This window comes from Dunckerocampus dactyliophorus, chromosome 8 (assembly GCF_027744805.1).
Source record: "Dunckerocampus dactyliophorus isolate RoL2022-P2 chromosome 8, RoL_Ddac_1.1, whole genome shotgun sequence".
Lineage (NCBI taxonomy): Eukaryota > Metazoa > Chordata > Actinopteri > Syngnathiformes > Syngnathidae > Dunckerocampus > Dunckerocampus dactyliophorus.
The window spans coordinates 7,749,633-7,776,463 of NC_072826.1; the positions used below are offsets into that span (position 1 = coordinate 7,749,633).

At 41.3% G+C, this 26,831-nt stretch overlaps 3 protein-coding genes across 5 annotated transcripts in view; 2 read left to right on the forward strand and 1 right to left on the reverse strand.

Annotated features, from left to right (window-relative positions):
- The first annotated feature begins 408 nt into the window (after nucleotides 1-408).
- ell2 (elongation factor for RNA polymerase II 2) lies at nucleotides 409-17,226 on the forward strand. Of its 2 annotated transcripts, XM_054785902.1 has the most exons (12): nucleotides 409-650; nucleotides 2,919-2,966; nucleotides 5,395-5,519; nucleotides 5,588-5,751; nucleotides 8,290-8,549; nucleotides 8,708-8,832; nucleotides 8,974-9,046; nucleotides 9,127-9,808; nucleotides 12,535-12,610; nucleotides 14,106-14,277; nucleotides 14,374-14,418; nucleotides 15,082-17,226. In XM_054785902.1, the coding sequence occupies exons 1-12, from the start codon at nucleotides 477-479 to the stop codon at nucleotides 15,196-15,198; spliced, it is 2,061 nt and encodes a 686-aa protein (XP_054641877.1). In that variant the 5' UTR covers nucleotides 409-476; the 3' UTR covers nucleotides 15,199-17,226. The 2 variants fall into 2 exon arrangements, with proteins under 2 accessions (XP_054641877.1, XP_054641878.1); XM_054785903.1 differs by lacking the exon at nucleotides 5,395-5,519 and having other exon boundaries at nucleotides 501-650.
- Nucleotides 17,227-18,228: 1,002 nt separating this feature from the next.
- glrx (glutaredoxin (thioltransferase)) lies at nucleotides 18,229-24,407 on the forward strand. Its single transcript, XM_054785909.1, has 4 exons — nucleotides 18,229-18,286; nucleotides 18,408-18,637; nucleotides 19,582-19,713; nucleotides 23,672-24,407. Exons 2-3 carry the CDS (start codon nucleotides 18,431-18,433, stop codon nucleotides 19,693-19,695), a joined length of 321 nt encoding a protein of 106 aa, XP_054641884.1. The 5' UTR covers nucleotides 18,229-18,286; nucleotides 18,408-18,430; the 3' UTR covers nucleotides 19,696-19,713; nucleotides 23,672-24,407.
- The window catches only part of rhobtb3 (Rho related BTB domain containing 3), a 28,085-nt gene continuing 24,428 nt past the window's right edge, over nucleotides 23,175-26,831 (reverse strand). For both annotated transcript variants that reach the window (XM_054785904.1, XM_054785906.1), the window contains exons 12-13: nucleotides 25,958-26,054; nucleotides 23,175-23,796 (exon numbers count right to left, since the gene is read on the reverse strand). In XM_054785904.1, the coding sequence (XP_054641879.1) occupies nucleotides 23,678-23,796; nucleotides 25,958-26,054 (216 nt within the window). In that variant the 3' untranslated portion in view covers nucleotides 23,175-23,677. The remainder of the gene's footprint in view (nucleotides 23,797-25,957; nucleotides 26,055-26,831) is intronic.

Genomic DNA, 26,831 nt, shown 5'->3' on the forward strand with positions numbered 1-26,831 from the left:
TATAGGGGAAAAACAGATCAAGTTCAATTACCTCATGCTATAGCAACTTACATGTGAGGTGATTCATTTATAAAGCTTGCTTAACAAACTAAAAGTGTAGTTAGCGAGGCCTATGATGAGCAAAGGCATCCCTAAGCAGCCCCACTAGGCTAGAATTAGTTCTACCATGTCAGCAAAACTCAGCGGGCAGAGACAGGTTTACCAAGAGGTATATTTGGGAATGAGTATTTAAACTCGCACTATAGGGAACTACTTCTTATCAATTCAAAAGTGTTTGAAATAGCTGAAAAAGACAGATGACGCTCCCTCATGAATAAAATCACTTAGCAGTGTTAATGTAGCCACTGTAGCAGGGTGAAAAGTGAAAAAGTAACAAGCTAGCACGTCAGGACCAATCGAGAGGAGCCAGGCCTGTCAGGAGCAGCTGTAGTCCCTCCCCGGGCCGCTGAGGGCTGAGAGGGGAGCAGGCCTGCTAAATGCTCCTGCCTCAGAGCGACGATGGTGGAGGGCTGCTAAACATGGCGGCGCTCTCTGAGGATGGGAGGTACGGATTACATTGTGGCCAACAGAGCGCAGACAGAGTCACCGTTTTGCACGTCAAATTGACCGAGACCGCACTGAGAGCCATCGAGAGGTACCAAAACAGCACGGTGAGTCGTCTCTTTCTACTTCAAAAATCAGACTAAAATCACCACCGGGCTGACATGACACTTAGCTGGGAAGCCCAACTGCGACGCACTGCTAAAGCTACCCAGTTAGCTGAGCTGTTGGAAGCGAGAATAAACAATTTCTAACATTTTACTCGTGTGTCGTTCAATTCATCAGCATGGAACGAAAAAACAGGCTTCACACTTTTGTGGAAGACCTGTTTTAAGAACTGACAAACTGTTTAACCGAGAAACTCCTGTTAACCAGACTCTCTGAACACCTTTCGTTAGCATTCTGAGAAGCTTTGCTGCTTTGTTGGACAGACAAGTTACATTTTATTTTCTTTCACTATTTCCCCCTTCTCGTAGCGACTCAGGGAAGTCTCAATTTCATTAACAGGGTGACACCAGTTTATGTTAATACAAACTTGGGTCCAAAAGAATACTGACACAGAGTGTTTACCTATGTTTATGTATTTTGCTCTGGGTATAAATAGGTTCATTATGAGGTAGGAATATGCTCATAAAGTATGCTAAATGTTATTACAAGTGCAACTGGTGTATCGATTGACCATTTTGCCATATGGTTATTGATAGGGAACACTTGCATATACATTTTTTAAAAAACTTTTCAGCATGGAGGGGCTTAAAACCAGACTGCTCGTTTCCAACTCATGTCAAAGGGTGAAGTCTGTCATTTTTATGAAGCTGTATGAGCAAGAGCCTCCAGAGTTTACTTACGCAGGACAGCTTCATTTTGCAGTGTTTGCTGAATTATTGAAATTCTGTCGCATGTCAGGGGAAGAGAAGGCTCTTTACTTGCAGCTCCCTTTTTGAAATTTGAGCAAAGTCAGTGTCTCCACCAAGCTTGAAACCTTTAAAACTTAGTGTGCTATTAAGGCACTGCATAAGTATGTGTGTGTGTGTGTGTGTGTGTGTGTGTGTGTGTGTGTGTGTGTGTGTGTGTGTGTGTGTGTGTGTGTGTATATATAACTTGTTAATCTTGAACTGTACGCCCATAGAGGTGCGACGCAGGTAAACTAATCTTGAGAGACAGGAGAGTGACTGGTGAAGGCCTGAAGTCAAGTTACCTGACCTCAACTTTGCCAACAACAATGCTGTTACATAACACTGAGTGAGCCTCGGCTCGTGTCAGGACCAATGGACCCAAGCTGAGCACGGAGTGTTCCGAGGTCTAAAAGTGTGCTTTGTGGCACATAATGTGTGTCACGGATGACATGCACACTGGCTTTTGCCTCCAGGGTCTAACAATTCAACATTCCATTCATTTAGACGTGACTAAATGTCAACTGGCAATTCGGGTCATTGCTAAATTGAAGGAATTCTTTTGTGGCTGCTACTGCTACAACCTAATTGGACGTGGTGATGTTGGTGTGCACGCCGCGTTGGAGCAGCTTGCCATCTCTTGCTGACTGAGCAGCCAAAACTGCCTGCTTTTTGTTTCTCGCCCCCCCGTCCGAACCAGTCATCGTGCTACGGAGGCTGGCTATCTTTGTCTTTCTGTGGTGATCTGAAATGTGATCAGAACTGTGCGTGCGTGTGCGTGCGTGTGCGTGTGTGTGAACTGGTTGGTGTGTGTGTGTGTGTGTGTAAAAGTGGGGGAGGGAGTCAGTCAGTGGCTTGGGAGTAGTCAACTTTTAACAACCATAACATGGTTCGTTCTGTCCTATTTAAGGTGTACATTTTATCTTTGCTTATCTCCACGTATGAGTTGGCAAGTCATGTGGAAATGCTGTTGTATAATAAAATACAGATTCCACTCAAAATATGTTGACGTAACGGTTTTAGAAGTCCTTTCTCCAGCTGTGAGGGAGCTGGAAGTTGAATGCTTCTCTGCCCTAACGTTATGTATAATGCAGCAGTCAAGCCTCTGCATATTTTGCGGTAGTCAGCACCAGCTCAATTACACATGCAGCCCAACACGAAACAACAATCATTTCAAAAATAGCCATTATGAAAGTTAAAGTTCAACTGCATACTATAATGATATATGGTAGAGTCATGTAAAACAATAAACGTAAGGCTTTTCTTGATTTAATTTTTAACAGCAGAATATTTCTAAATATGGTTGGTTGCTATTTGTCCAGTCCACAAGGTCTTCCTGGTGCAACAGGTCACTAAGGCAAACAGTGTGGCATGGTTTGCAGGTTTTTAACAGTGGTTTGTAACGCTGGTCCATGACTAACGTGACTCTCTCAGTAATCTTGAACATTTGCGTAGTATTAAACTGTGGTTTCCCTTCATTTGCAGAATGTACCTTCTTTGCAGCCAACAATACAATTCAAGGGACTACAAGGGGTAAGAATCATTTTCCCCTCATTTTTATGACAAACTCGGGTGATGGCTGTTTATATTATTGACTGTTCCTGCCATTTATTTTTTTAAATACCTTGTAGGGCCAAAACATCACTTGTTTATTATTCCCCTCCATAGTCAACCTAGGCTATGTTCACACTGAGGTCAATTCTGATTTTTTTTTTTTTTGCTCATATGTGACCTGTATCTGATTTTATTCATGTCAGTGTGAACAGCACAATTCAGATTTTTTTTCAAATGCAACTCAGGCCTTATTCGTATGTGGATATAAATCTGATATGTATGTGATGCAACTGCAGTATGAACGATCAGGTCACAAACACGACCAGGAGCGTCAACACACTGCAGTAATCATTACATCCGTAAACACACGGAAAATAGTGTGACGTAGTGCTCTTGCGCATGCACGTCACTTCCCAGCCGCTTTGCGTTCACATTGACAAGTCTCATTTTTTGGTAATATGAACGACCACAAAAAGTTCTGAAAAAAATCTGAATTGGGCATCATACCCTGCAGTGTGAATGTAGCCAAAATCAGCTACATAACTCAGGGCTCCAGACTGCGACTAGATGGACGCATTTTGCGACTAAAATATGAGACATTGCAAGTGAATTTTTAATTTACTCTCGCATGTGCGACCAGATTAAAGTACGTGCCCCTTATTGAGTTGAAAAGGGACGTGCCTTATAACCGTGAGATTGCAAAATAGTCTGAAATGCGTAGTCAATTGACGACAGCCTGTCACAGTATAATGGGCGCCACACACGGGAGGCGACATCGCCTCGACTCCATTCATTTTAAATGGAACATGCGCGATAGGGCGATTATCGCGTGTAACCATCCAGCCAAGCGACACACGAAATTCGTGCGTGTGAAAGTTTGTGCTCGGGCGTGTCTTGCGACGCGATCCCAGAAACTTTTCATCGCTGTTGTCCAGACGAGGACCAATCAGCGGGAGTTTCATTGATCGACCAATGAGCTGACAGGATGCTAATCGGTACGCTATACTTGCCGTGTCAGATTTCCCGGAGCTATTTGACATTTCTAAAAAAAAGAATATAGAGGTATAAAGAAAAAAGCAGCGGCTTGGGAACTCTGGAATTTACACGGACATTTATGTCAGTTTGTCGCCTCCCGTGTCATGGTTTCGTACACGATGGCGATGAATTTCGCCAATCGCGGTAGGAGAACATTTGTTTCACACAATTAAAGGCAAAAAAACCCAAACAGTTGGTTGGCCATGCCAACAAGGTGTCCCTAATTTATTTTTCCAGAAGTAGGCAACCTTACTAGTTAATTTGCTGATTTTATTATGAGTGAATATTTTTTGTTGCTAACAAACTTGTGCTCCACACTTCAGCCCAGTAGTTGACAGTAAACGCGCAAGTGAGCTAGTTTGCCAACCCAAATTAACTCCTAAAGAGGAAGAAAAACACTAAAAAGAAGGAAAGACGGCAAAATTGGAGTTCTAATGTATATGATGCCACCTATGAGGCCTTCCAGAAGCTAAGGACAGAAAGAGGGTGGATAAAGAAGACAGTTGTCATTTATTGTTTTGAGTATTTATCCATAATACATTGAAAATGAGAGAAAATGTGAATATTTACTCTGTCGATTTCGGTGTGCGCCCCTAAATTTTCAGCTTGTGCTCCTAAAATTTTAAGTTAATTTTAAGGGACCACTGTGCCCTGTAACCGTTTCTCTTTTACCACTAATCTATTCTATTAGGAGCGAGTGACTAAAATAGCGGGAGTTGTGCGTATTATGGAGTAATTATACAACATGTGGTCTCATGAGAGTGCTCGGGGAGGTGGGGGGAAATCAAAAATCAAAAAGGCATAAACTTGGGGGATATCACTGAAGTACATGAAGGCATGAACATCACCTGAATGTTTTTTTTTTTTTTTTTTTAAATTAAGGGCCAGATGTAATCAAATTCATATGTCATGATGTGAGAATTTGATTTAGAAAGGACATTTTGCATCCCGCCAAAAGTTTTGATGGAGAGCGACGAGGGCACTTAGCCCCACAAGTAATTTTAAATAATCTGTCAATATTGTGGATAAAATTGGGTTTAAATCAGACACTTGTTAACAAGTGTAAAGGCTGAGCCGAACATGCGTCTACAGGGCTTTAAATTCTCAGATTATGACTATTCTGTATTCAACTACCGGACAGGGAGGGGGAAGGATGCTTAAGCATGGCACTGCATGGATGTGCCTTTAATTTATGAATGGAGATGACCAATAAAATAGCCTGGAAGAAGCAGCCATTCTGTCTCCTTTTTCAACAAAGCTATTCTTTGTTTTTTTTTTTTTTTTTAATTATTCATATTTTTTTTTTATGCAATTCTCAATGGGATTTTCTGAAATAATAATTTATCGCTCCTCGTGATTTATTTTTTTTCAGCGCATTAAAATACCTAAGACAGATTCCTCCTCAGACGCCGCCCACAATTTTGATTTCTACCTGTCTAATGTTGGCAAAGACAACCCTCAGGGAAGCTTTGAGTGCATCCGTCAGTATGTTTCGAGGTAATGGTTGAATCAACTCTTTGTGATCTCGTTGTCTACCTTTACCTCACATGGCTCATTGTCTCCAGCTCAGGGGCCTCTCACCTGGCTTTGTTGGCGACGGTACAGGACAAGGTCACAATATGCGCCACTAATGACTCCTACCAGGTGACCCGGGAGCGTATGACCCAGGCTGTGGAGGACACGCGTGAACGTGGGACCAAAGTCATCAAGCCTGGGGGCCAGTACAGAGGCAAGGCTATACTTACCCTTTATCGCACTCTCTAAAAACCATCAGGCCTTTGCAGCTCCCATAGTTGGATGTCAGATAGGCCAAACATCTGCTATCGTCTGTTCAAATGCTGCCCCTTTTCAGGGACTGAATAGGTTAAAGCTGACCTGACTGACTCCATTTGAAGCCATTATGGCTACTGACTAAGCCATTCTGCCAGTTTGGTCTTTTCCAGATTACCAGTTTGACTGATAATGGCCCAAGGTAGATTGTGATTCAGTGACACACCTGTCACATGTTGCTTGTTTTAAGCACTTATCGCTCACTACGTTTACATGCAGTCAATTTTCGAGTTAAGGTCAATATTCCGGTTTCTGAAACATTCGGAATAACCCGTTTACATGCGCGACATGAAAAAAAACCTGCACGGACAAGGTCTCCACGGAAAACGTCATGACACAATGCGCGTCATTTCCGCTTCTTCTTCCTGTTTCCAAAAACAACAATACCGGCACAGCGGATAATGAACGCTTTTGTTTGCGTTTTGGTGCGAGTACTGACCCACCACCAGTACTTGACACTATTCTGTCTCACTTTCTTCATTAATTGAAGGCGAGAATGTGAAGAAATAGGAAATGGAGCCGATGCTGTGCCATCCACATCCATGCTATATCCCCAGAGACACCTGGACACTTTTGAAGATGCGTTCGTACAAACCCTGCTTTGCGTAACTGCTTGCTCACCTTCTGATAGATTTCGCTTTTGCGGTACATAATGTTCCTGTCTTTCACCACACTAACGAGGTGGCTTTTTTCCCTCTCGCTCCGAAAGTGTGGAGTTTTGCGTGTCGTCCTGTTTACAAGTAGTTCGTGCCAAAGACAAAAGATTCCTTTCGAATAGAGAACATGCGCAGAACACATTAATGTTCCTTTTGATCGGGATTTCCCGATAGAGTTAGAAAAAGAGTAACCCAGGGGTAATATTCGGGTTTTTAAAAAACGGAATATGAGTATATTCCGTTTTTTCAAAAGGGTTATTGGTGTTTACATGCGCAACCGGGTTATTGCTAATATTCCGGTTATGATAGGGTTATTTGACTGCATGTAAACGTAGCCACTTACAGTCATCAGGAATGGTCTTTGTGGTACCCTCCCACTTTATACACGTCTAGACAAGTTTTCTGTTCACCTCATCTGGGAGTAATAAACACCTTTGATAATCGTATTTTGCTTGTTGCACTTATCAAATTCAGCACAGGTAGGTCAATAAAACAAATTGCTTATGTCATTTTACAGGCGAAGTGTGTGTGCGCACCTTTCTAGCTTTACACCCTTATTTTTATTTAGCATGTGCTTTTTTTCCCTTTAATGTCTTGACACATGATGTTGACCTTAATCCAGTGATGAGAAGTTATATATATATACAGTTGTCCCTCCCCACTTTGCGATACTTCCTTGACGGCATTCCATACATGACATGAAAATCATTCTTCAAATGGAGTAGAGAATTTCTATGCAGTCTTTATCGGACTGTGTTGAACCACAGGATTTTTGAACAGAGAAAATGCCTACAGATTGTAACAAAGTTGATCACACATATGGTAAGGATAAAGCTCATTATTTACAGCCACTTCATGGTGAAACCCGTAACCCTGGCTCATAAAATCTGTTCCACAAGCTTGAAAACCTCTCTGGCTTGTTTGTCAGGGCCCCGGGGATAGATTTGCATAAACTATGTTAGATAGAAACGAGCGGAACCGCAGACAAAACGGGTTGTAAAAAAAAAAAAAAAAAAAACCTTGTTAGCAGCCAGTTGTGCCGTGTGAGCATTTAATTAACAATTAAAATAGAATTTATGTTGTATTTTCTGGATACATCTTAAGACAAACAGAAGCTTATATTTTTCATTTGGTCATTTTTTTTCATTACAAAAATTTGTGGTAATGAGCTATCTTGGGGACGCAATGGGTTTCATTCTGTTATATTTATTTTTGATAATCTAACAAAACACATGTTACAGGGGCTTATGCTCCCACATGTTGCTCAGGGTATGTGCTTTTTGACACGGAGTGTTTCCTTGCACAACCTTAATCTTATAAAGAGCTTTAAAATTTCATAATGCCCAAGAAGCTGTAAGGGGACATGTGCAAACACTTACTTAGCACATGGCTCAGCAACATCACCTTGACCTTTTTATTCCAATCACTTTTCTTGACCAAGTCACTGCAGTCTATGTGATGGTGTTTGACTTATTTGTGTCAAATGCTAGCGAAAAATAGTTTGCATAAAAAGGCAAACTGCTGATAAAAGCCACCTTCATCTAACCTCAAGTGTCGTCTTTTTTTGTTATTGCAGGGCTTGGGTATGATAGGAGCTGATGCATTTGCAGCTTTGGATTTGTAGGTGGCTCTGTTGCCTACAGTGATAGGAGCAAATTAATCGCAACTCAGAGTTGAGAAAGACCCTACATAACTCTACTGAACATACAATAATGGCCGTGAGAAGACCACCGTGCTAATGTCATGCTAGGTGATTCATGTGACACTCCTTATGTCTCTAGGAAAGCAAGTCCATGTCCGTAAGCCGGCGCTGTCAGCTCCTGAGGTTGTCCCAGAGCGCAAGCGATCCACACCCATCAACCCAGCCAACACTATACGCAAGTGCCTTTCCAACAACCCTGTATCCCAGCGGCCATTCCGGGACCGTATCGTTCACCTTTTGGCACTGAGGTCCTACAAGAAACTGGAATTACTTGCCCGTTTGCAGAGGGATGGAATCAACCAGAAGGACCGCAACTCCTTGGGGACCACACTGCAACAGGTATCTTAAGTGTCAGCAGTTGAATAGCTTTCTTTGGCTTTTGCCACAGTTAATCGTTGAACACTATTTGCATGCACAGCTGCAGTTTCTTAACATTTTGCACACTTCTTGTGCAGTCATAGTAGAAATTGAAACTGTTTTTTGTGTGTTCGAAACAGGTGGCAAACCTTAACCCCAAAGACAACACATTTTCACTGAAAGACTTTGTTTATCGTGACGTCCAGAGAGACTGGCCTGGTTACTCTGACGACGAGAAGACCCAGGTGGAGCGGGTCCTGGCTCGGTAATTTATCTACATGAACTGTTCTTCTGGTCTTGAAGCATTTCTATTTCATAAAGTGGAGCTACACTTTGACAACTAGTTTAAAGACTACTGGCAAAATAATGTAGCACATAATTCCTGTTGTTTTCCTTTCTTCAACAGCAAACTAGGTCTTCCCGCAGAGGCGCTCTCATCAAACAGCTCTCCTAAAGATGGTGTACCTTCCTCCCCTCTGGTAACTTTGCATGTCACATATACATATACACAGACACAAAGCCAGGATGCTATGTAAATCTTCAATTTGTTTTATCACAGAAGCGCCAGCCAGATTTTGATTTCATAGATCCTTTGGCGCCAAAGAAAGCCCGCATCTCCCACCTCAGCAATCGAGGACCAGCCGCGTCATTATCCGCGTCCTCCTCAGACCGCCGTGAAGATGAGGAAAGTCCCAGCAATAAATGCTCGTCCCTTCCCTCCCACGTCATCTTGGGCCCTCCCAGCCATCTCCCAATTTCATCTCACCCGCCAGCACCCTCTCACCAGCAGCCCAGTCCAGCCTCCACCTCCAACTCCCCCAGCACCCCTGAGGGCTGCGGCACCCAGGACCTGCCTGTGGACCAGAGTTCCTCCTGCAGGGACCCTTCCCCAAGCTCTTTGTCTTCTGATAGAACCCTTCAGGAGCGTTACCAGACTCCCATCCCAGTCACCAGACCAGCTGTCTCCCCAAGCCCTCCTCCTCGTACCTCACTTACTGTTACCTCTACTGTGATCAGCAGCCCTCCCTTGTCCAGCAGTGACAACAAGAAGTTCAAGAAGAAGTCCAAAAAGCACAAAGACAAGGATCGCCAACGAGACAAAGGGAAACTGACAGAAAGAGGTAGCAACAGTTCTCCAAGCGTAGCCGAACAGACTGTGGAGAGTCTCAAATCTAAAAAGAGGCACAATATTGAGGACGATAAAAGAGAAGTTCATGACAAGAATGCTGACACGTATCAAGGTGCGTTTTTAATGTTATCATCAGTGAGCCAGACTTCTTACTGTTTTTCATTGCATATTTAATTCAATTCCATACCTGCTACATTCATCAGCCCTTTTCCTTTCCATTTGTCCCTGCCTCTTTGCGAGAAATGTCCTCACATTTTGTTTGAACGTATTGTTCTCTTACTTTCAGTACTGTACGGTACATTTAATGATTAACTTTTGAACTTGAGTTCAAATTTCCTCATGTAACACCAGAGACAAGTGGCTCAATGTTGTCTCACAATGTTGGAATAACACTTAACGTGTGACAGTTTTCAATTTCAGACATATGTCAAAAAAAAAAAAATCTTACTTTAGGGGGGTAGGTCACTGTTGCCGTAGTACACTGCTGATGGGAATGTCATACAATTTCATGTCAAAGTCTGAAGTATCCCTTTAATTTAATATAAAGGGCTGTACACAACAGGTTTGACACGGAAATGGAACATTCTACACACCTATTGGTATATACAACACATCCCACAACTTTCCGACATAATCTATTGTTCATTCTTATACTTTAGATAGATTCGTACGGTATTTCAGGGTAAATGTGGTGTATACTTGCGATTCAGCAAATACAGCATGATTAATTTGTACCTGAACATGATGAGGAATTAATATAAAGCTCCTCTTGTTGTAGTCTTTATTTAGATACAGTTTCTCAGGCTGATTAAGAAAAAAAAGTAAACAGAAAGGATGTTATAGCAGTAATGTTGTATTGATTGAATTACATCCAGGTATGCCTGTGGTGCATTTGGTGCCTAGGCCTTCAGTAGGCCGGCCAAATTTTTTTCCGCCAGACACAACGTGAGAGCTACTATAAAAAAAACAAACAAAAAATGATAGTAAATATTCGCCATCACGGGGTTTCAAACCACGGTGTCCCATGTAGAGAAATAGTGCTGCGCCATACAGGCATTTTGTGTGAACGGCAATCCAACACACATAAGTACCCTTATCTTCGAATACATAGTCACCAATACACCTGACTTACATTACTGCTAGTAACTTGAAGTTGGTGACTAATTTCCACCGGTGATCTGCGGTACACCGGTGCTTGTAAAGTTGGTGCTCAGCCAAATGTGACGATTGTAACTAGAAAGGCTTGGTGATTAAAGTTCAGACAACTCTAAACATCTACACTACAACATCATCTGAAGTAGTTCACTGTCAACGTTTATCTAATAACGTGACAAAAATATAACACCTTTTAAATAAAATACATGTAGGGTCGTCCCTCTCAATATCGCCGTTCAGTTATCGCCTCCTCGCTAAATCGCCGTTTTACAGAAATGAATTAAATGACCGCTGTTTCATGATAGACTATAGTCTATTATTAATCAAAACATGTTGAAATACAAGTAATGTGTAGTATTCTGGTTACGAGGTGGCAGTAATGACATAAAACATTCATTGACATTACTTTACATTACATTACCTTAACATTGAATGAAGTCAGTCACGGCATGGCCGACATGATAGCGTGAAAAAAAAGTTCTCCTCCCATTCCGTGTGGAAGTGGTAAGTTTTTGGCTTCTTAAGTTTAGAAGAAATAAAGGATTACTGATTAACTTGCTAGCTTCGTAGCTCGCTAGCTAGCAGCTGTCTCGAGTGCCTGCAGCATAAGGGTTGCGCAATGTGGTGTAAACAATGAATAATAGGGGTGTAGAGGTGACTATAGGGGTGTTACAGTATTTCATATCTGCAGGGCTCTAATGTTAAATAACGTATTTAGAAAGTCAAAAGATTTTCTATGCTGTCACTATGAAAATATTGCATTTATTAACATTAAATTCTATAGCGCGGAAATTCCGCGGTCGGGTCTGGAACTAATTAACTGCTACAAACGAGGGACGACTGTACTCACCAGAGATGTTTAATTCCACCCCACCGGTCAGCAATTGTGGGCGTGACTTTGCTTGTTGAACAGTTTTGCTCTGATAAACCAATCAAAGGACTGAAAAGTGCTGATGTCACTGTGGGCCAGCTAGCTGGCCCTGAGGTGCGATTCTGAAGTCTGGCTCATTTAAAAAAAAAAAAACAGCCCCATTGCTAATAGTGTGCATGTGACATAGGCTAGCACTCCTGATTCTGAAGGCCCTGGGCAGGTTACACTGATATGGCAACACGTACAAACTGAAATCTGATTGGACAAAAAAAATCTTGCATACAAACATACTGGAAGCAGTGCATCCAAGAGCTACTAAATGAAAATAACTGACTATTAGAATAAATTAATACAATTTCATGGAACAAATACTACAATTTAAGTTGTAAATGTAGATCAGTATTTCTGATCGTGTTTGGGCCAGCAGAGAAGGTTTTGCTGGCCCTGACGTCACGCCACTACTCCATTGTAATTGATTGGCCACAGTTCTAGGTGTGAGACTGAGTATATAAAAAGGTTTTTAAGAAGTACATCTGATTTTGTATCATGATAATCAGCTAATTCCCCAAGTCTTAATTGTATAGCTTTCCCCAAAAATATTCTACTGCGAGGCTTCATCATTTTCGAATCTTCATTGGCGTAGAGTGATCACTTAGTCAGTTATGATCCCAAATAAAAAAACAATTCATTTAGGTAAGGGTTTTTAAAACATATTTATATGAGGTTGCTTCCATAGAAACCAATCAATCAAATGGGAGCAATAACAATGAATATTCAGGAAAACCTGTTAACAATTTGCTCTATGTTCTCAGACTGCCCAGAGAAAGAGAAGAAGCCGGGCCAGTCTACTGTATTCTCAACCACAATTGAGGTGCCTGACTATGAAACGTAAGTTACCAAGATTAACATTACTTTTAAGTGTATCCTCCAGTCAAAGTAAAGCTTGTGTTTTCAGTGTGCAGTGGAGGGACTAAGTACTAAACAAGCTAGGACAAAGTGCACAGAGATCAGGAAAATGAGGAGTGCAGTGAGAGAGAGAGAGAGAGGTTCCATTCCTCCTCTAACCATCAGGGAACCGCTAACAAAAGCAAACTGCTCTCAAACTGCACATTTTAAATTGTAAAAACACATCTGTTTTTAATCTGTGCAATCTGGTTTTTAATGTCAACCAGGACTGTCCTCCACGTCAACGTCACAGCATTAAACCGCACCGTTTATTCCATATTGCTTTGTATGTAAAACAGTCCTTTCTCGTCATTGTAATTAGGGATGTCCCGATCCACATTCTTTGGCTTCCGATCCAATTTATTTATTTTTATAGTCTTGCCGATCCCATCCGGCACCAATCCTTTTATTTATTTATTTATTTAATTAATTAATAAATAATAATCTTTTGTTACAAACATGAATTTGTGGAATTGAATATGGTTATGTAAAAATAGCTCTTTATAAATAATGCAACCAAAGTATTGCTGAATTTACATTTTTGTTACACAGCATGACCAACAATATTGTTTGGCTTTTGTAACAAACCTCTGGACGTCAGGTCCCTAATCCAATAAAAGATCCAAAAGTCCATCCAATAAAAGATAAAATAGGAAAAAAAGGACATGCAAAATACTTTTAGGTAGGACTAATCATTCCACATGGTTATAGATCAATTTGTGGTGTTTTTTTAACAAACTCCCTTCAGCGCAATAGTAATTTGATGATCCCTAGTATCCAACAACCAGCAGTTAGAGCAGCACTTCCTGTGCAAGCAGTGGCACAGCCAGAAATTTTTCATTTGGGTGGCCAAGGTGAGACTATTACTCACATAGGGGTGGAAATAAGTTGATACCTGAAATGTCTAAATGGCCAGTGGGGTGGCCGGAGAGTGACTAAGGGTGGCCACGGCCACCACGTAGCTCCGCCACTGTGCGCGAGCTCCACGCACCATGACACGCAGGTCCGGGCACAGTGAGGGGGAACTATCGCTGTAGCTACGGAGACGAATATCCAACGTCCATCGTGAAACTAACTTCACCACGTTATACCGCAGACACGTCTGCATGGATGTATTGCGTTTTCTTCTTCCTGCGGGTGGTGGGAGTTGAGTGGCAGCCAGTTTTGAGGCGCATTACTGCATCTACCACGTTGGAGTGTGGCCCAGAGTTACGAACATGATAACGGCCCGATCTCGTGGCGGAAGTCTATATTATTCGATCTTCAAAATACAGCGGATTGGCAGCCGATCCCGATCCTGAAGATCGGATCGGGACATCCCTAATTGTAATCTCTGCGTTCACTAAGCATGTAAACTTTGCATCAGACACCATCATTTCACGTGTGAAACCACTTCCAGTGAATAATCAGTCTTTTTTTTTTGTTTGTTTGTTTCTAGGAAGTACACGCCGTTGGTGTCCATGGACCAGCGACAGAGCTACAAGAACGACTTCAACGCAGAGTATGATGAGTACCGTCTGCTGCACGCACGTGTAGAGAACATCACTCGCCGCTTCACACAGCTGGATTCACAGTGCCGGAAGCTGACTCCTGGCACCAAAGAGCATCAGGTCTCTCTCTCTCTCTTTTTTTTAAACTGAGTATAACACCCACAACTCACTAGAACACATGAGAAGTCAAGGTGTTTTCTTTACATTATTTTCTAGAAGGTGCAAGAAGAAGTCTTGAAAGAGTACAAAAAGATGAAACAAGTAAGTACCCTCACTGACCACTCTTTCCTCAAAAGAGTGGCCTCCACTCTTAATACTGTAGATGTCATGCCTCTGAGTGAATAAACACCTTACCTCCAAAATCCCTCTCAGTAAAGCTAATTACAGTGACCTGTTTGTCCCTATGAATTATACCCCGTACAATGACTGCAATCACTAGGCACTTCATAGACGCTGATGTTCTCACACACACACACACACACACACACACACATTAAAGTAAATGGTCATTTAAACTGTTGCTAATCAAAACAGCAGCACGTACTGAAGCATGTCAATTGTATTGATCAGCTTATCCAGTTTAACTTGTCATTTATTGTAGTTTATTATTTTAATGGGTGTCATTATTTGTTGAAAATATTTTTTCCAATATATAACATGAAATATATTTATTTAATATTACTCAAATTCGGATGACTGACAAACTGTAAATTAAACTTTTTACCTCAACATTTAAAAATGTTTGTACAGAAAGGCCTGCCGCCTAAAAAAAAAAACAAAAAAACTTACCCCTAATTGATACCTGATTCTCTGTGAAGTTGAATAAACAACCGCCATTTTGTGTGCCACTGAATCGGTGTTTTAACTTGTGCATCCTAGCAGTGGTTGTGGCCTGACAATTTTACGTACATGTTGTGATTCCAGCACAGCCCCAACTACCACGGGGACAAACAGCGCTGTGAGTACCTGCACAACAAGCTGGCGCACATCAAGCGGCTGATAGCAGATTTTGACCAGCGGCGCGCCCAAACCTGGTGCTGAGTTGCCACGTCACTGATCAGTATTGCGAATGGAGTGTCGAAAATTGCTGCCTCGCTCTCCCTTCCTTCGCTCTCCCTTCCTTTGCCCTCCTCCCACTCTTTTTTTTTTCTTTCATTCCTTCCTTTTCCAAGCTTTGATTCCACCGGCTGCATTATGGCCTGAGATATTCTGACTCCTTTCCCCCCCCCCACCTTTTTTTTTTTTTTTCCCCTCTCTCTCGCTCTGAGGTCCTGTGGATATTTCCACCAGTGGGGGGGGGGCTGCATGAGGAGTGAATGGCTTTTGGGGAAAACATTTCCTATGTTTGAAGGACTTCATCTTGCAGGAAAAAAACAACAAAAAAGTATTTTTGAGCTTAAGAGAAACTATTGTATTTAAGAAAAATAAGAGGGAGATCTATTTATTTTGGGACTCGTAGTGAAAAGGGGTCCAGGATTTATTCACTTTTGTTAAACAATGCAAAAAAAACAAACAAAAAAAAAACACCAACAATTTACCGTGGGCCTTATGTGTTTCGACATTGTGAAGCCATTTTGCACATAAGATGCAGATGTCATCTCATTTGGCAAAGATGTCTTCTGCCTCATTGCAGACTTCTCATGCTGCTGGATGTCACATGACAAGGGGCCGAGCATGAGAACCAACTGCAAGGGTGTGAGACGACGATATTAGTGAGCTGATGTGTGCATGGATTGTAAACAGTTATAATGGCCATGTGGGGTGTTGAGGCAGGGGGAACTAAAGGTAAACTATTCCCTGCTTCAACAGTGTCGTGTCCATGGTGCATTATGGGTGCCTTAAGGAGTTTACACTCAATGTTGGCGTAGGTTGACCCTTATGGCGCATAGTCTATACAAAGGAACTACAACTGCCTGGAAACAGGTTGTGTTTAAATGTTGCGTGTGTGTGTGTGTGTATCAGAAGTGGGAAAGAAGGGATGTGAAGCATGGAAGGTGTGTTACAAATCGTATGAGTGTCTGCCTCAATGGTCGTGCTCCATGTGGTGTGCAAGATTAAGAAAACAACTGAAAATGTGGATGGGGGGGAAAAAAAGCAACGTGAAAAAATGAAAGGGGTGGGGGGGCTGCAATAGTGTCTGGCCAGCCAGAGCACTCAGGATCAACCTGGCTGGAGTAACAAAGACGTTTGACGGTCCAGACTCGCCTCTTCTCTTGTGTGTTTATGGTTATTTACCAAGGTCATCCACCACAGGCAATTGTATCATGATGTCAAATGTATTTGATCAGTTTGAGTTCTGCAGAGCATTGAAAGACTTCAGAGTAGATTTTTTTTTTTCTTCCAACATTGATGCTTATTGGTAGTATGCAAAGAATGCATTCTGAGAAATGACAAGGAACATTTGAGTCTTTATGTTAACAAGGGAAAAGTTGTTTACAAAGCCTGTGTCAGAATCTCGGCAATTAAATTCTACTCTGGTAAACTTCCCTGGAGTAGGATTTCTGATTGGTGACTGGACTGACTTAGGAGAGGTTATACCTGAACACACATCTCATTTTAATCACTCGGTTCTTAAAACGAGCACCAGTATGCATTCACCAGTGATGAGTGGTCAGAGATGCACCACGGCTAGTAAACAAATGTGAGTCTGGACAAACGCAAATACACCATTTCACAGTTCTTCACTTTACATTACCTTTCCCCAGGTTTCGGAGACACAATCACTGTCCAGGATCCACTCAATGAGCTCAGTATTTTGGTTCATTGATGCCGCCGATATTAGCCATTGCTGATATAGTACTGGGTCCCATTGTACCATCTCTAATGCAGGAGTGAAGGTGTATTACATTCTGAACATGAAGTACACCTGTGTCACCACCGAGCCAAAGATGGAGCCTGTAGTTGAATTTGTCTCATGACTGGGGTTAATCAGACGTCTTAAATTAGATAGTGGAGAAAAGGAAATACAAATAACCTGCCAGTATTCAGCCACTGACTTAAAAAAGGAGAGAGAATCCAATTAATATGAAACTGTACAAAACATTTCAATAAAAATCCACTTGGCTTAAACTACATGAATTCTGTCTTCTGTCGAGTACTTGCAAGCTATTTGAAAATGGTCTAATGTGGATGTGTTTCTTCTTCAGCTGTATGTATATAATATTTTACATAATACGATACGCTTTTAAAAAGAATAGCGTACCAGTGAAAGATGCCTTCAGGTTCCATGTAATTCAGAAGTGTTTATTGAGACAGCATCCATATTAATTGCTCCGAGAATACCGAGGTAGTCAAGAAAATTCTATAGAAATGCTCTAATGCAGTGCTTCTTAATATTTTGGGGTCATGACCCCGAAATATGTTGGTGTTGGCAACCCATATGCCACTTTATATGAAGCTTCTGAGGCTTTAGCAAGGATAAATCACAAATAGAAAACAAGTAAAACTACTCCGTACTAAAAAAAAAAGTATTTTAATAGCCTTTCATCCATTTTCTACCCTAATATTTTGTGAATTCAAATTTCAACAATATCCCTGGTGGTGCTGAGGCCTTTCCAGCTGATTGCAGTGTTAAGTGTACAGTGCTGGTCCCAAGACCAGACAAATGGGAAGGTTGTGTCAGGAAGGGCATTTGGTGTAAAAGCCAAGCCAAATGAAAACATGTTTGACTCAATGTGGCGACCTCTAATGAGAAAATGCCAAAAGACAAAACAAAAAACAGTTTTCACAATCTGGCGACACCCTCAAATTATCTTGTGACTCCCACGAGGGGATGAGCCCCTTATTGAGAAAGGCTCTTGTAACGCCCTCTTAATACTGCCCACAAGCACCCTACATGCCTATCTGGAGGACTTCTATTATATGCTATGAGGTACTAACAAATAATTTTTAAAATGTCCACTCTGACTCTACAACAGCATTTATAGGGCCTGTGGTGGAATGTATGTTAATGCAGCAATGCTTTTGTTTTGGAGCTTATTTTGCACTGAATAGGAAGTCGTCTGTACGTTTTCATGCTATGTAGCTTGACACGTGTTATGTTGCTGCTCCTCTTGATAGTGGGAAAGTAAAAAGCCACCAAGCTTCATCTACCGTCTCAGTTATTCAGAACCCATACACGACTGAACAAGTAAGCGGAATAATGTTTACTTTGGTGTACACGAACACCAGTGGGGCCAGCAGAATGGGTAATATAAAGATATTAATAAAACATACCCTCGCTCCTCCTCCTCATTCTCTCCCCACTCCAGCATTGTGTCTCGCCTAGTTCAAGATGGCGCAGCAGTTCGTTCAGGCCAAAATCAAAGGCGACAAAGTGGTTGTCTTCATTAAGCCCACATGTTCGTACTGCATCATGGCCAAGGATGTTTTGTCCAAGTACCAGTTCAAGCCGGGACATTTGGAGTGTGTTGATATCAGCACGCACCGAGACATGGGCAGCATGCAGGACTACTTCCTGGAACTGACCGGAGCTCGCACCGTGAGTCTGGAAAGCTTCCCAATTCTCTTTTTCAAATGATTATTGTTGATCGAATGTGGCGGCGGAGTCAATGAAAGAAGAAGTGTCTTACGTTTAGTGTGTGTTGTCGTTGAACACAAGTTATAATACGCCGAACAAGAGCATAACAATGAACTTGTAGTTGGCTACTTCATGTTGCAGTATTGTCACACAATTATTGCTATTGCGCATGCTAAGTGTGACGCAGCCTTTTGACGATAAACGCTTCAGCAATTTCATGACTGTACAATGTGACGTCACAAATTGAAGTCTTTATTGGTGTACAATATGAGTGCATGTTTGTACTTATATTTTGTCCTCCTAATATAAATTATAGGGCTATAATTTATTAAATTAACCCACCAAATGAGAGTAAGAAATGTATGTGCCGTAAACTGGCTGCCGTATTTACGTCGTACTGTCGCAAAATGCTGCGGTTACTATTAATCACTTTTTTTTTTTTTTACCCACAACCGTGCTCGTCATAGAAATTCCTCTTTCAGTAGAGCCAGTTCTTATGGCTCGGCTGGCTTTTAGTTGTTGCTTAAATCAGTTTATTCCTCCAGATCATGTAAACTTACATAATGTACATTGTATCAGATGTTGAATATTTATTGGAAAGGAGTCCTACAAAAATTAAGTTTATAGTACAAATTCTCAATTTCACAAGAATATCCATTTAATGATTGTATAATATTTATTTGCAAGAGAATCAAAAGTTATGAAGGGTAGCTCTTTTTCTCTCTGTGCTTGTATTGTGTCTGTGTCCCCCTCCCCTCCTGCTCAGTGCAGTACAAACGAATGCTGGTTTTGTAATTGAGCATCTGCCCCAATGCTTGCGCACATCAGCCACACAGCTTTCATTATTGGCAAATAAGGGAGTATTATTATTTATTCACCAAAGTCATTTCCTCGTTGGATTGTAGGTCCCACGCGTGTTCATCGGGGAGGAGTGTGTTGGAGGTGGCAGTGATGTGGAAGCGCTACATGACAGTGGAAAACTGAAGGGAATGCTGCAATCCATTGGGGCCCTGCAGTGACCTTTGCTGGACCTGCAGGTAACACACAAGTTTAAGACGGAAAAACAGTCGTTCATGGGAGTAGAATCTGTACAAATCTGTAAAAACGTTTGTGCTGAAAGCGTAAGTAATGCTTGGTGTGAATCAGCTTTGTGTTTTCTGCGTTGTCCCACGGCAGCCGTGGTGACGTTGCTTCATCAAAAATCCATGACGAATGAAGACACACCCAAACGGCGTGGAATAAAGGAAAAAAAAAAGCAACTTAGCAACTTTTTTCACATGACCACACCCCAAAAATTATAGCCAGTACCAAATCAAACCTTTTTTATGAAGCACTTTTCATATAAAATGCAACCCAAAGTGCTTTACAAAGTTAAAAACTGTGCCTCGATAACCCCCTCTCCCATACCCCCGTAGTAGTCAAGTATGTGCACAAAAAATGGAAAAAATAAATTAGATTGCCATTTACACAAAATGCACACTCATTTTGAAATATCAATTTTTGTTTTTTTGCATCACAAACGCTGCCATTTCACTCATTAGCATGAGCGCCAACCCTTCCTCATCACTCTCCGCGACCCCCAGCGAGCCTCGTCAGTTGGGGTGAGTTGGCTCCCCTGCCCTGGCCTTCGAGACTCGCTATCATTCATCAACTCGTGGAAGAAGAGATCACATTAATTATTAAGAATGGACTTTTCTTTTGACTTGCCTATTATGCCCGTGGATGTAATGTGGAATGAGCGAGCATGCCATGTTTTTTACTTAATGGATTATTTTCTCTTTTTATTCCTTTTTAATAAAAAAAAATAATAAATCGACTGTCCATTCAGGGCCTCCCAACCATTGGAAGTTTCCTTAAAGCAGAACCTGAATGTTGATAATGAATATTTTGTGCAAATTCACCTAATGTGTCTGGAACGCGAGATCCACAGGCGCATCGGTGCAGCTCCTGCAGTGATGCGGACTCTGCGTCGGTCCACTGTGGTGAAGAGGGAGCTGAGCCAAAAGGCAAAGCCCTCAATTTACGGGTCAATCTACCGTACGTTCCTACCCTCACCTATTAAGAGCTCACACTACTGTAAGAATGAAAACGATTCAGTTCAGAGTTCCCACATGGCTCCGTTTACCATCGATCATCCTTTCAACAGACAACAAATGACCGACGTATCGATATTTCGATTTGAGAATGTATTTTAGAACATGAAGAGCTGGTATCGGCAGTATCGATGTTTCCGCATCGATCCACACATCACTAATCAATACAAGACTACTACAATGTTGTAGTTTTCAGGGATGCACACAATACCCTCTTCTCACATTCTTAATGAATATACAGTAAGAGCTCATCCAATCGAGACCGGATCCTCATCCGCATCGATGTCAGAGCGTGATGTTAATTCAAAAACAACTTTATTTAAAGTGGGAAGGTTATCTGCAGTGTGTACAGCTGGTCCCACACAGCCGCAGGTGGAGTCAGCATTATGATGCAGTTGGTTTCACAGTCCAGTGTTTCAGCTGCTGTTTGCTGATTGACTTTTCTTTCGCGAAAAAAGATCTGGCTACGACAATCCTTCTTCCCAGACACACACACACACACAGACAGACACACAACTAATCAATTCTATGGTGAACCAGCATCGTCTTCACTGTGGTTAAAGGTGCTATGTAAAAGCAACTCCTGTAGTTGTACTCCTTATAAGGAGCGCTTTATTATTACCAAATGGGGAATGTGGAAAACTGTTTGCCCCCTTCCTCATTTCTTCTTTTTTTTGCACGCTTGTCACACTTAAATGTTTCAGATCATCAAACAAATGTAAGTATTAGTCAATGGCAACACAAATAAACATAAAATGCAGTTTTTAAATGAACTTATGATTTAGGGAGAAAAAAATCCACAACTACATGGCCCTGTGTGAAAGTGATAAGAAAAGTGATATCATACCAACAGTTAACTATTGTGGTGGTAGTGTGATGGTCTGGGGTGGTTTTGCAGCTTCAGGACCTGGAAGACTTGCTTTGACAAATGGAACCATGAATTCTGCTGTCTACCGAAAATTCCTGAAGGCGAATGTCCGGCCATCTGTTCGTGACCTCAAGCTGCAACCAACTCAAGTTCTGCAGCAGGACAATGATCCAAAACACACCAGCAATTCCACCTCTGGATGGCTGAAGAAAAACAAAATGAAGACTTTGGAGTGGCCTAGTCAAAGTCCTGACCTGAATCCTATTGAGATGCTGTGGCATGACCTTAAAAGGCGCTTCATGCTGGAAAACCCTCCAATGTGGCTGGATGACAACAATTCTGCAAAGATGAGTGGGCCAAAATTCCTCCACAGCGCTGTAAGAGACTCATTGCAAGTTATGGGTGGCCCATCCAGTTATTAGGTCCCTTTTTAATAATAAGTTTAATTTAAAAACTGCATTTTGTGTTCAGTTGTGCTGTCATTGAGTAATATTTATATTTGTTTGATGATCTGAAACATTAAGTATGACAAACATCCAAAATAAAAAGAAAAACTTTTGTCACACCACTGTATGTTTATCTAAGCCATTGTACTACCATTACGTTGTTCATTGACTTCCTGGACTCACTATTGCCTCATGAGGCAAAAAGCAGTAATTACACCCAAAGGTGAGCTAGCATTAGCTGGCTAGCCTGCTAATCCGAAACAAACTCATTTACTTCCTGCTGTTTTTGTCAATTTAATACTGTCATGCTTGAACATAGCACCTTTTTCATGAACAGCAAACAGCTATTATAATCGCTCTTAGGAAAATTTCAGTGAAACAGTACAGTTAAACAAAACCAAAAACGTACTCTTGTTGAAATATAAAATAATCATGTATGTGTAAATACAGTATATATATTACAAAAATAATTGCAGCACCAATTAATCATAAGTTATGGTAGAAACAGATCAATAAATTGAGGATCTATCCAGAGGCATTGTGGTTTTACCAAAATATTCAGGAAAATGATGGGATGTTTGTTGTGTGTGAAAAAGCTACAGCCTTTTTACATTTACCGTATTATTTGCAGTCTTCTTCACATCCTGATTATTATTATTTTAGATTTGGTATGTATCGCACCTGGTTTTATTCATTTTATGATTTATAATGCAATGACCACATCAGAGACAGACTACAAGCCAAATGAATGCAATGTCATGTAGTAATCAAATCTGTTCTGGTATCGGTCAGAACCAATCCAATTAATGTGAGCAAACTCAATTGGAATAGAATCCGTCTTGCCTCCTGTTACGGATAAGAATGATGGCTTTCATGCTGGCAGTTGTGCCACTCAAAATCTCTATGTTCATATCCAGCAGGTCATTGCTCCTCAGCTGAATGAAATGCAAGTGGAGCCACTTGACAGGTTGATGCTCTGGTGTTGTTAGCTGCATTTTATATATATATATATATATATATATATATATATATATATATATATATATATATATAGTTTTTTTTACCTTCACCGCGACACACCGATAGATGCATGGTATGCAGATGTTTAATGGTGTCCAGTACACATCCCGGCATGGCAGGTGTTGGGTAGAAAAAGAAACCACAACAGCTTCCTGCTGCTTGTTCAGCATGAAGTCAGGTCATTGCCCAGCACTGTTTGAAATAGCAAGCACATGACCTGATGAGATGTCCAACAGATGGGTGCTGGTTTGTCCACATACTGGAGTCATTTACATCCCCCAACTTGAAATAGAATCTTCCACGGAACAGTCGGTCTATATTCTTACTGTTTAGGGGTTAGTCATTTCGTATTGCCCTTGATGGAATAGTCATGATACAAATGATGTGCAGTCACGCCTTCAGGCTAACAGAGTGAGTGGAAAGTAACTGCTTCCTGATGCTTTTCTTCCAGTAAAGGGACTGATGACATTTCCTCTGCAACCGTGTCTCAGTAAAAAAAAAAAACAACCCACGACGGTGTTTCTCATTGTCCTTGTTTTTCCCTGCATTAGTCTCCTTTTGTGTGCAGGTGATGTCACATGACCATACAGCGGGACTTGCGTAATTTGCGTCGCCGCTGCTGATACTCGCTGAGCTCCTGCAAATATCCTCTGGACGGCCAGCGCAGCCTCTCCACCTGCTCCCGCTCCTCCTCTGGAAGACACCCACACATACACGCATAACTTTCCTGTACTGTACACAATTTCGCATCCTCAATGCTGGAATGGATGTTGTTTACTCTTTACATACTACGCTATTGCGCTTGACCTTTGGCCTTTCTCTTGTGCCCTTCAGTGCCCGTCCGATGACAGTAAAAAGTCTTGTATGCATAAGGGATGACAATAAAATATGCTAATGATACAAACTTGCACCAAGTTGATTTACTCACCTGCAGGAAGTACCAGGTCCTTAGTAGCGGCAGCATGTTTATTATAGGGGAGGCGAGGCCTGTCCTCATAACAAATTTTGCTGGACCATAATTGTCCGAGAAATTATTGCCAACAACCGATATTGTCAATATTTTGAGACCATTTTTCATGAATGTAATGATAATATATGGCATAATAATGCGAGTACACCGTATCAAAAGCAATATACTTTAATTTCTCAAGAGTATTTAACATTGCAATTGGAATGTCCCAAGCTTTTAAATACAATAAATCCTAAAGACAAAAAAAACAATGAATATAAAATGGGACTCTCAGTCTCTCTTGGCAAAAACTGCATTGGAAATAAAAGTCACAATCGCAGTATTTCTGATCTGAATCAGTGTCACTTTCGTTATTGTGGGAATTGTGTTGGGGAAAAAACGGGAGAAATAACCCGAAAATACTCCAAAGTTCACATCGTGTGTCAATACAGATGTCTGCTCATTTGCATGTACACTTCCTTGCTTCACTTTTAGAAACATTGCGTGTGGAATACGCTGTTTACGTTTACTGAGGTGTAACGTTTTGTCGGGAGTTTGGTCAAAGTACATGTTTTGGATGCAGCAAAATGCGTTTGGTGCACAAAAGTGTTATACTTTGGGACTCACGGCAGCTAAACGGAAGTTCCCACCGTTTTGTATTATTTATTTCATTGTCTGTGTCGCAATCTTTTTCGTGTCACGCAATGACGATGCGCAATCGGGCTGAAATTGGCATCGGATCGTGTTTTATACACAACAGACACGAAGAGAGTATTCAACACTTTCTCCTGTTTATTCAGTGTGTTTGCAGTATATTGTCACATGGCTATGGCTTCAAATCACTGTAGTCTGTACGTCACTACCCTCGAAGTTACTGCACTGTCGCTGGTACCGCTTTCAGGAGAATCACCCGTTTGCGTCACGACACTCACTTGCAGCACACCGTCTGTGCACTCGCTAGTAGCCCCCCACTGGGTCAAAGAGGCTGAATGACTGACAGGAGAGTTCACTTTCTCCGTTCATTCCGCTATAGAACCAACGCGCCCAGGTGTTGAGACGCACAGAGTGAACTCTCTTGTCATCCAGCCTGCTTGGTAGAGAGAGGAGGAAAACAAACACGGATCCACATGCCAATATATCGAGGCCGGCAAAATGATCCAGTTTGTTTTTATTTATCGTGACAGGCCTAGGGGAGGGAGGCATCTATTTATACAAACATCGGTCATGAAATGTAATATTATTGATATACACTCCAGTTGAAAAATTCAAGAATTTCCATTTTGCATTGCTGGATCTTAAGAAGGTTCTAAGTCAGGGGTGTCAAACTCGTGCCATGGAGGGCCGAGACACTGCAGGTTTTCTTTCCAGCCAGTCACTAAAGCAGGTGATTTTAATGATCAACACCTTCAGTTTGAGGGAAGGAGCTCATCAATTAAATCACCTGCTGGAGAAACTGGTTGGAGAGGAAAACCTGCAGCGTCTCGGCCCTCCAGGGCACGAGTTTGACACATGTGTTCTAAGTGGATGATGCGTGTGATTGAGTCATGGTGTCTATTAGAGCAGAGGCCGCTAGTTGAGGAAATTCATAAACATAAACCTACTACACTCACACTCGAGCATGCACAGTAATCAGTGACTAGAAAAACCTCCATCTGCCCCCTGGACTCCAAGCCTAAGTGACACCAGAACATTCTTATTCACTGTTTCCAGAATTTGGACTTGGCATTTGCACATTACCACATACAGCAAAGTTGCCTTCAATAGTTCTTCAACTATATCGCATTGATGACTGGACTAATGAAACAAAGCGCAGCAAAGTGTGCGTGCTGATTTAATGATCAGCAGAAATACGACAGGCTGCTTCTCTGATGTCTGTCTTACATGGAATACTTAACACACACTGACCTGAGAGCTCCAAGAAGTCAGGTTTGTGACTGAAGATCAGGTAGTTGTTGGCGATGAAGTGGAGGAGCCACACATACAGCTGCTCTGCATTGTGGCACTAGCAGTCAGAGGAAACAACAATCATCGTACTGACCAGAATATAGGGACAACACCGAATACAAGACATTATAACACTATTGGGTTTTCAATATTAGTGAAATAACTGTTTTAATGAATTTATTTCTTAGCTGCTTGAGTTGGATGACTCTGCGTCATTGACTCCAATGATCTTAAAATCATGTTTAAAAGCGTCGCTAACGAGCAAAAGCTTTGAGACTTTTTTTTGACCTCACGTCATTGGCATTGTGTGAGTGTCAGGAAGAAAAGCTCTGACTCGAAGTTGTTTGGCGCCACCTGTTGATTTGCATGTGTAGATCACAAGATTCCGAACGTAAGACGATCATTTTCAGATGTTTTTCTATGGAAAATATACCGTTTTATATCATGTCAGTACAAGCCAATAAAAAAAAAGCTGTGGTCCGACAATGGTCCCCGGGAATTCGCCTGCGGAACATTCTAAAAATGCAGTTTAGCAAGAAAACTTAAAAAAAAAAAAAAAAAAGCAAAAATCAGCATTAATTTTAGAACAAAGTCAAAATATTAAAATGTTACATTAAATATGAAAACATTAACATTTTATGAGAATAATGTTGTAATATTATGATGAAAAATAATGACATTTTAGTGGCGTAACATTGAAATAAAGAAAAAATATATTTTTTTTAAGTTGTAATATGAGAAAGAAAACAATGAGGTTCTAACTTGTGGAAAATGGCATTGTGAAAAAAGTTATGATGTTACGAGAATAACGTTAAAATATTACAGCAATAAAGTC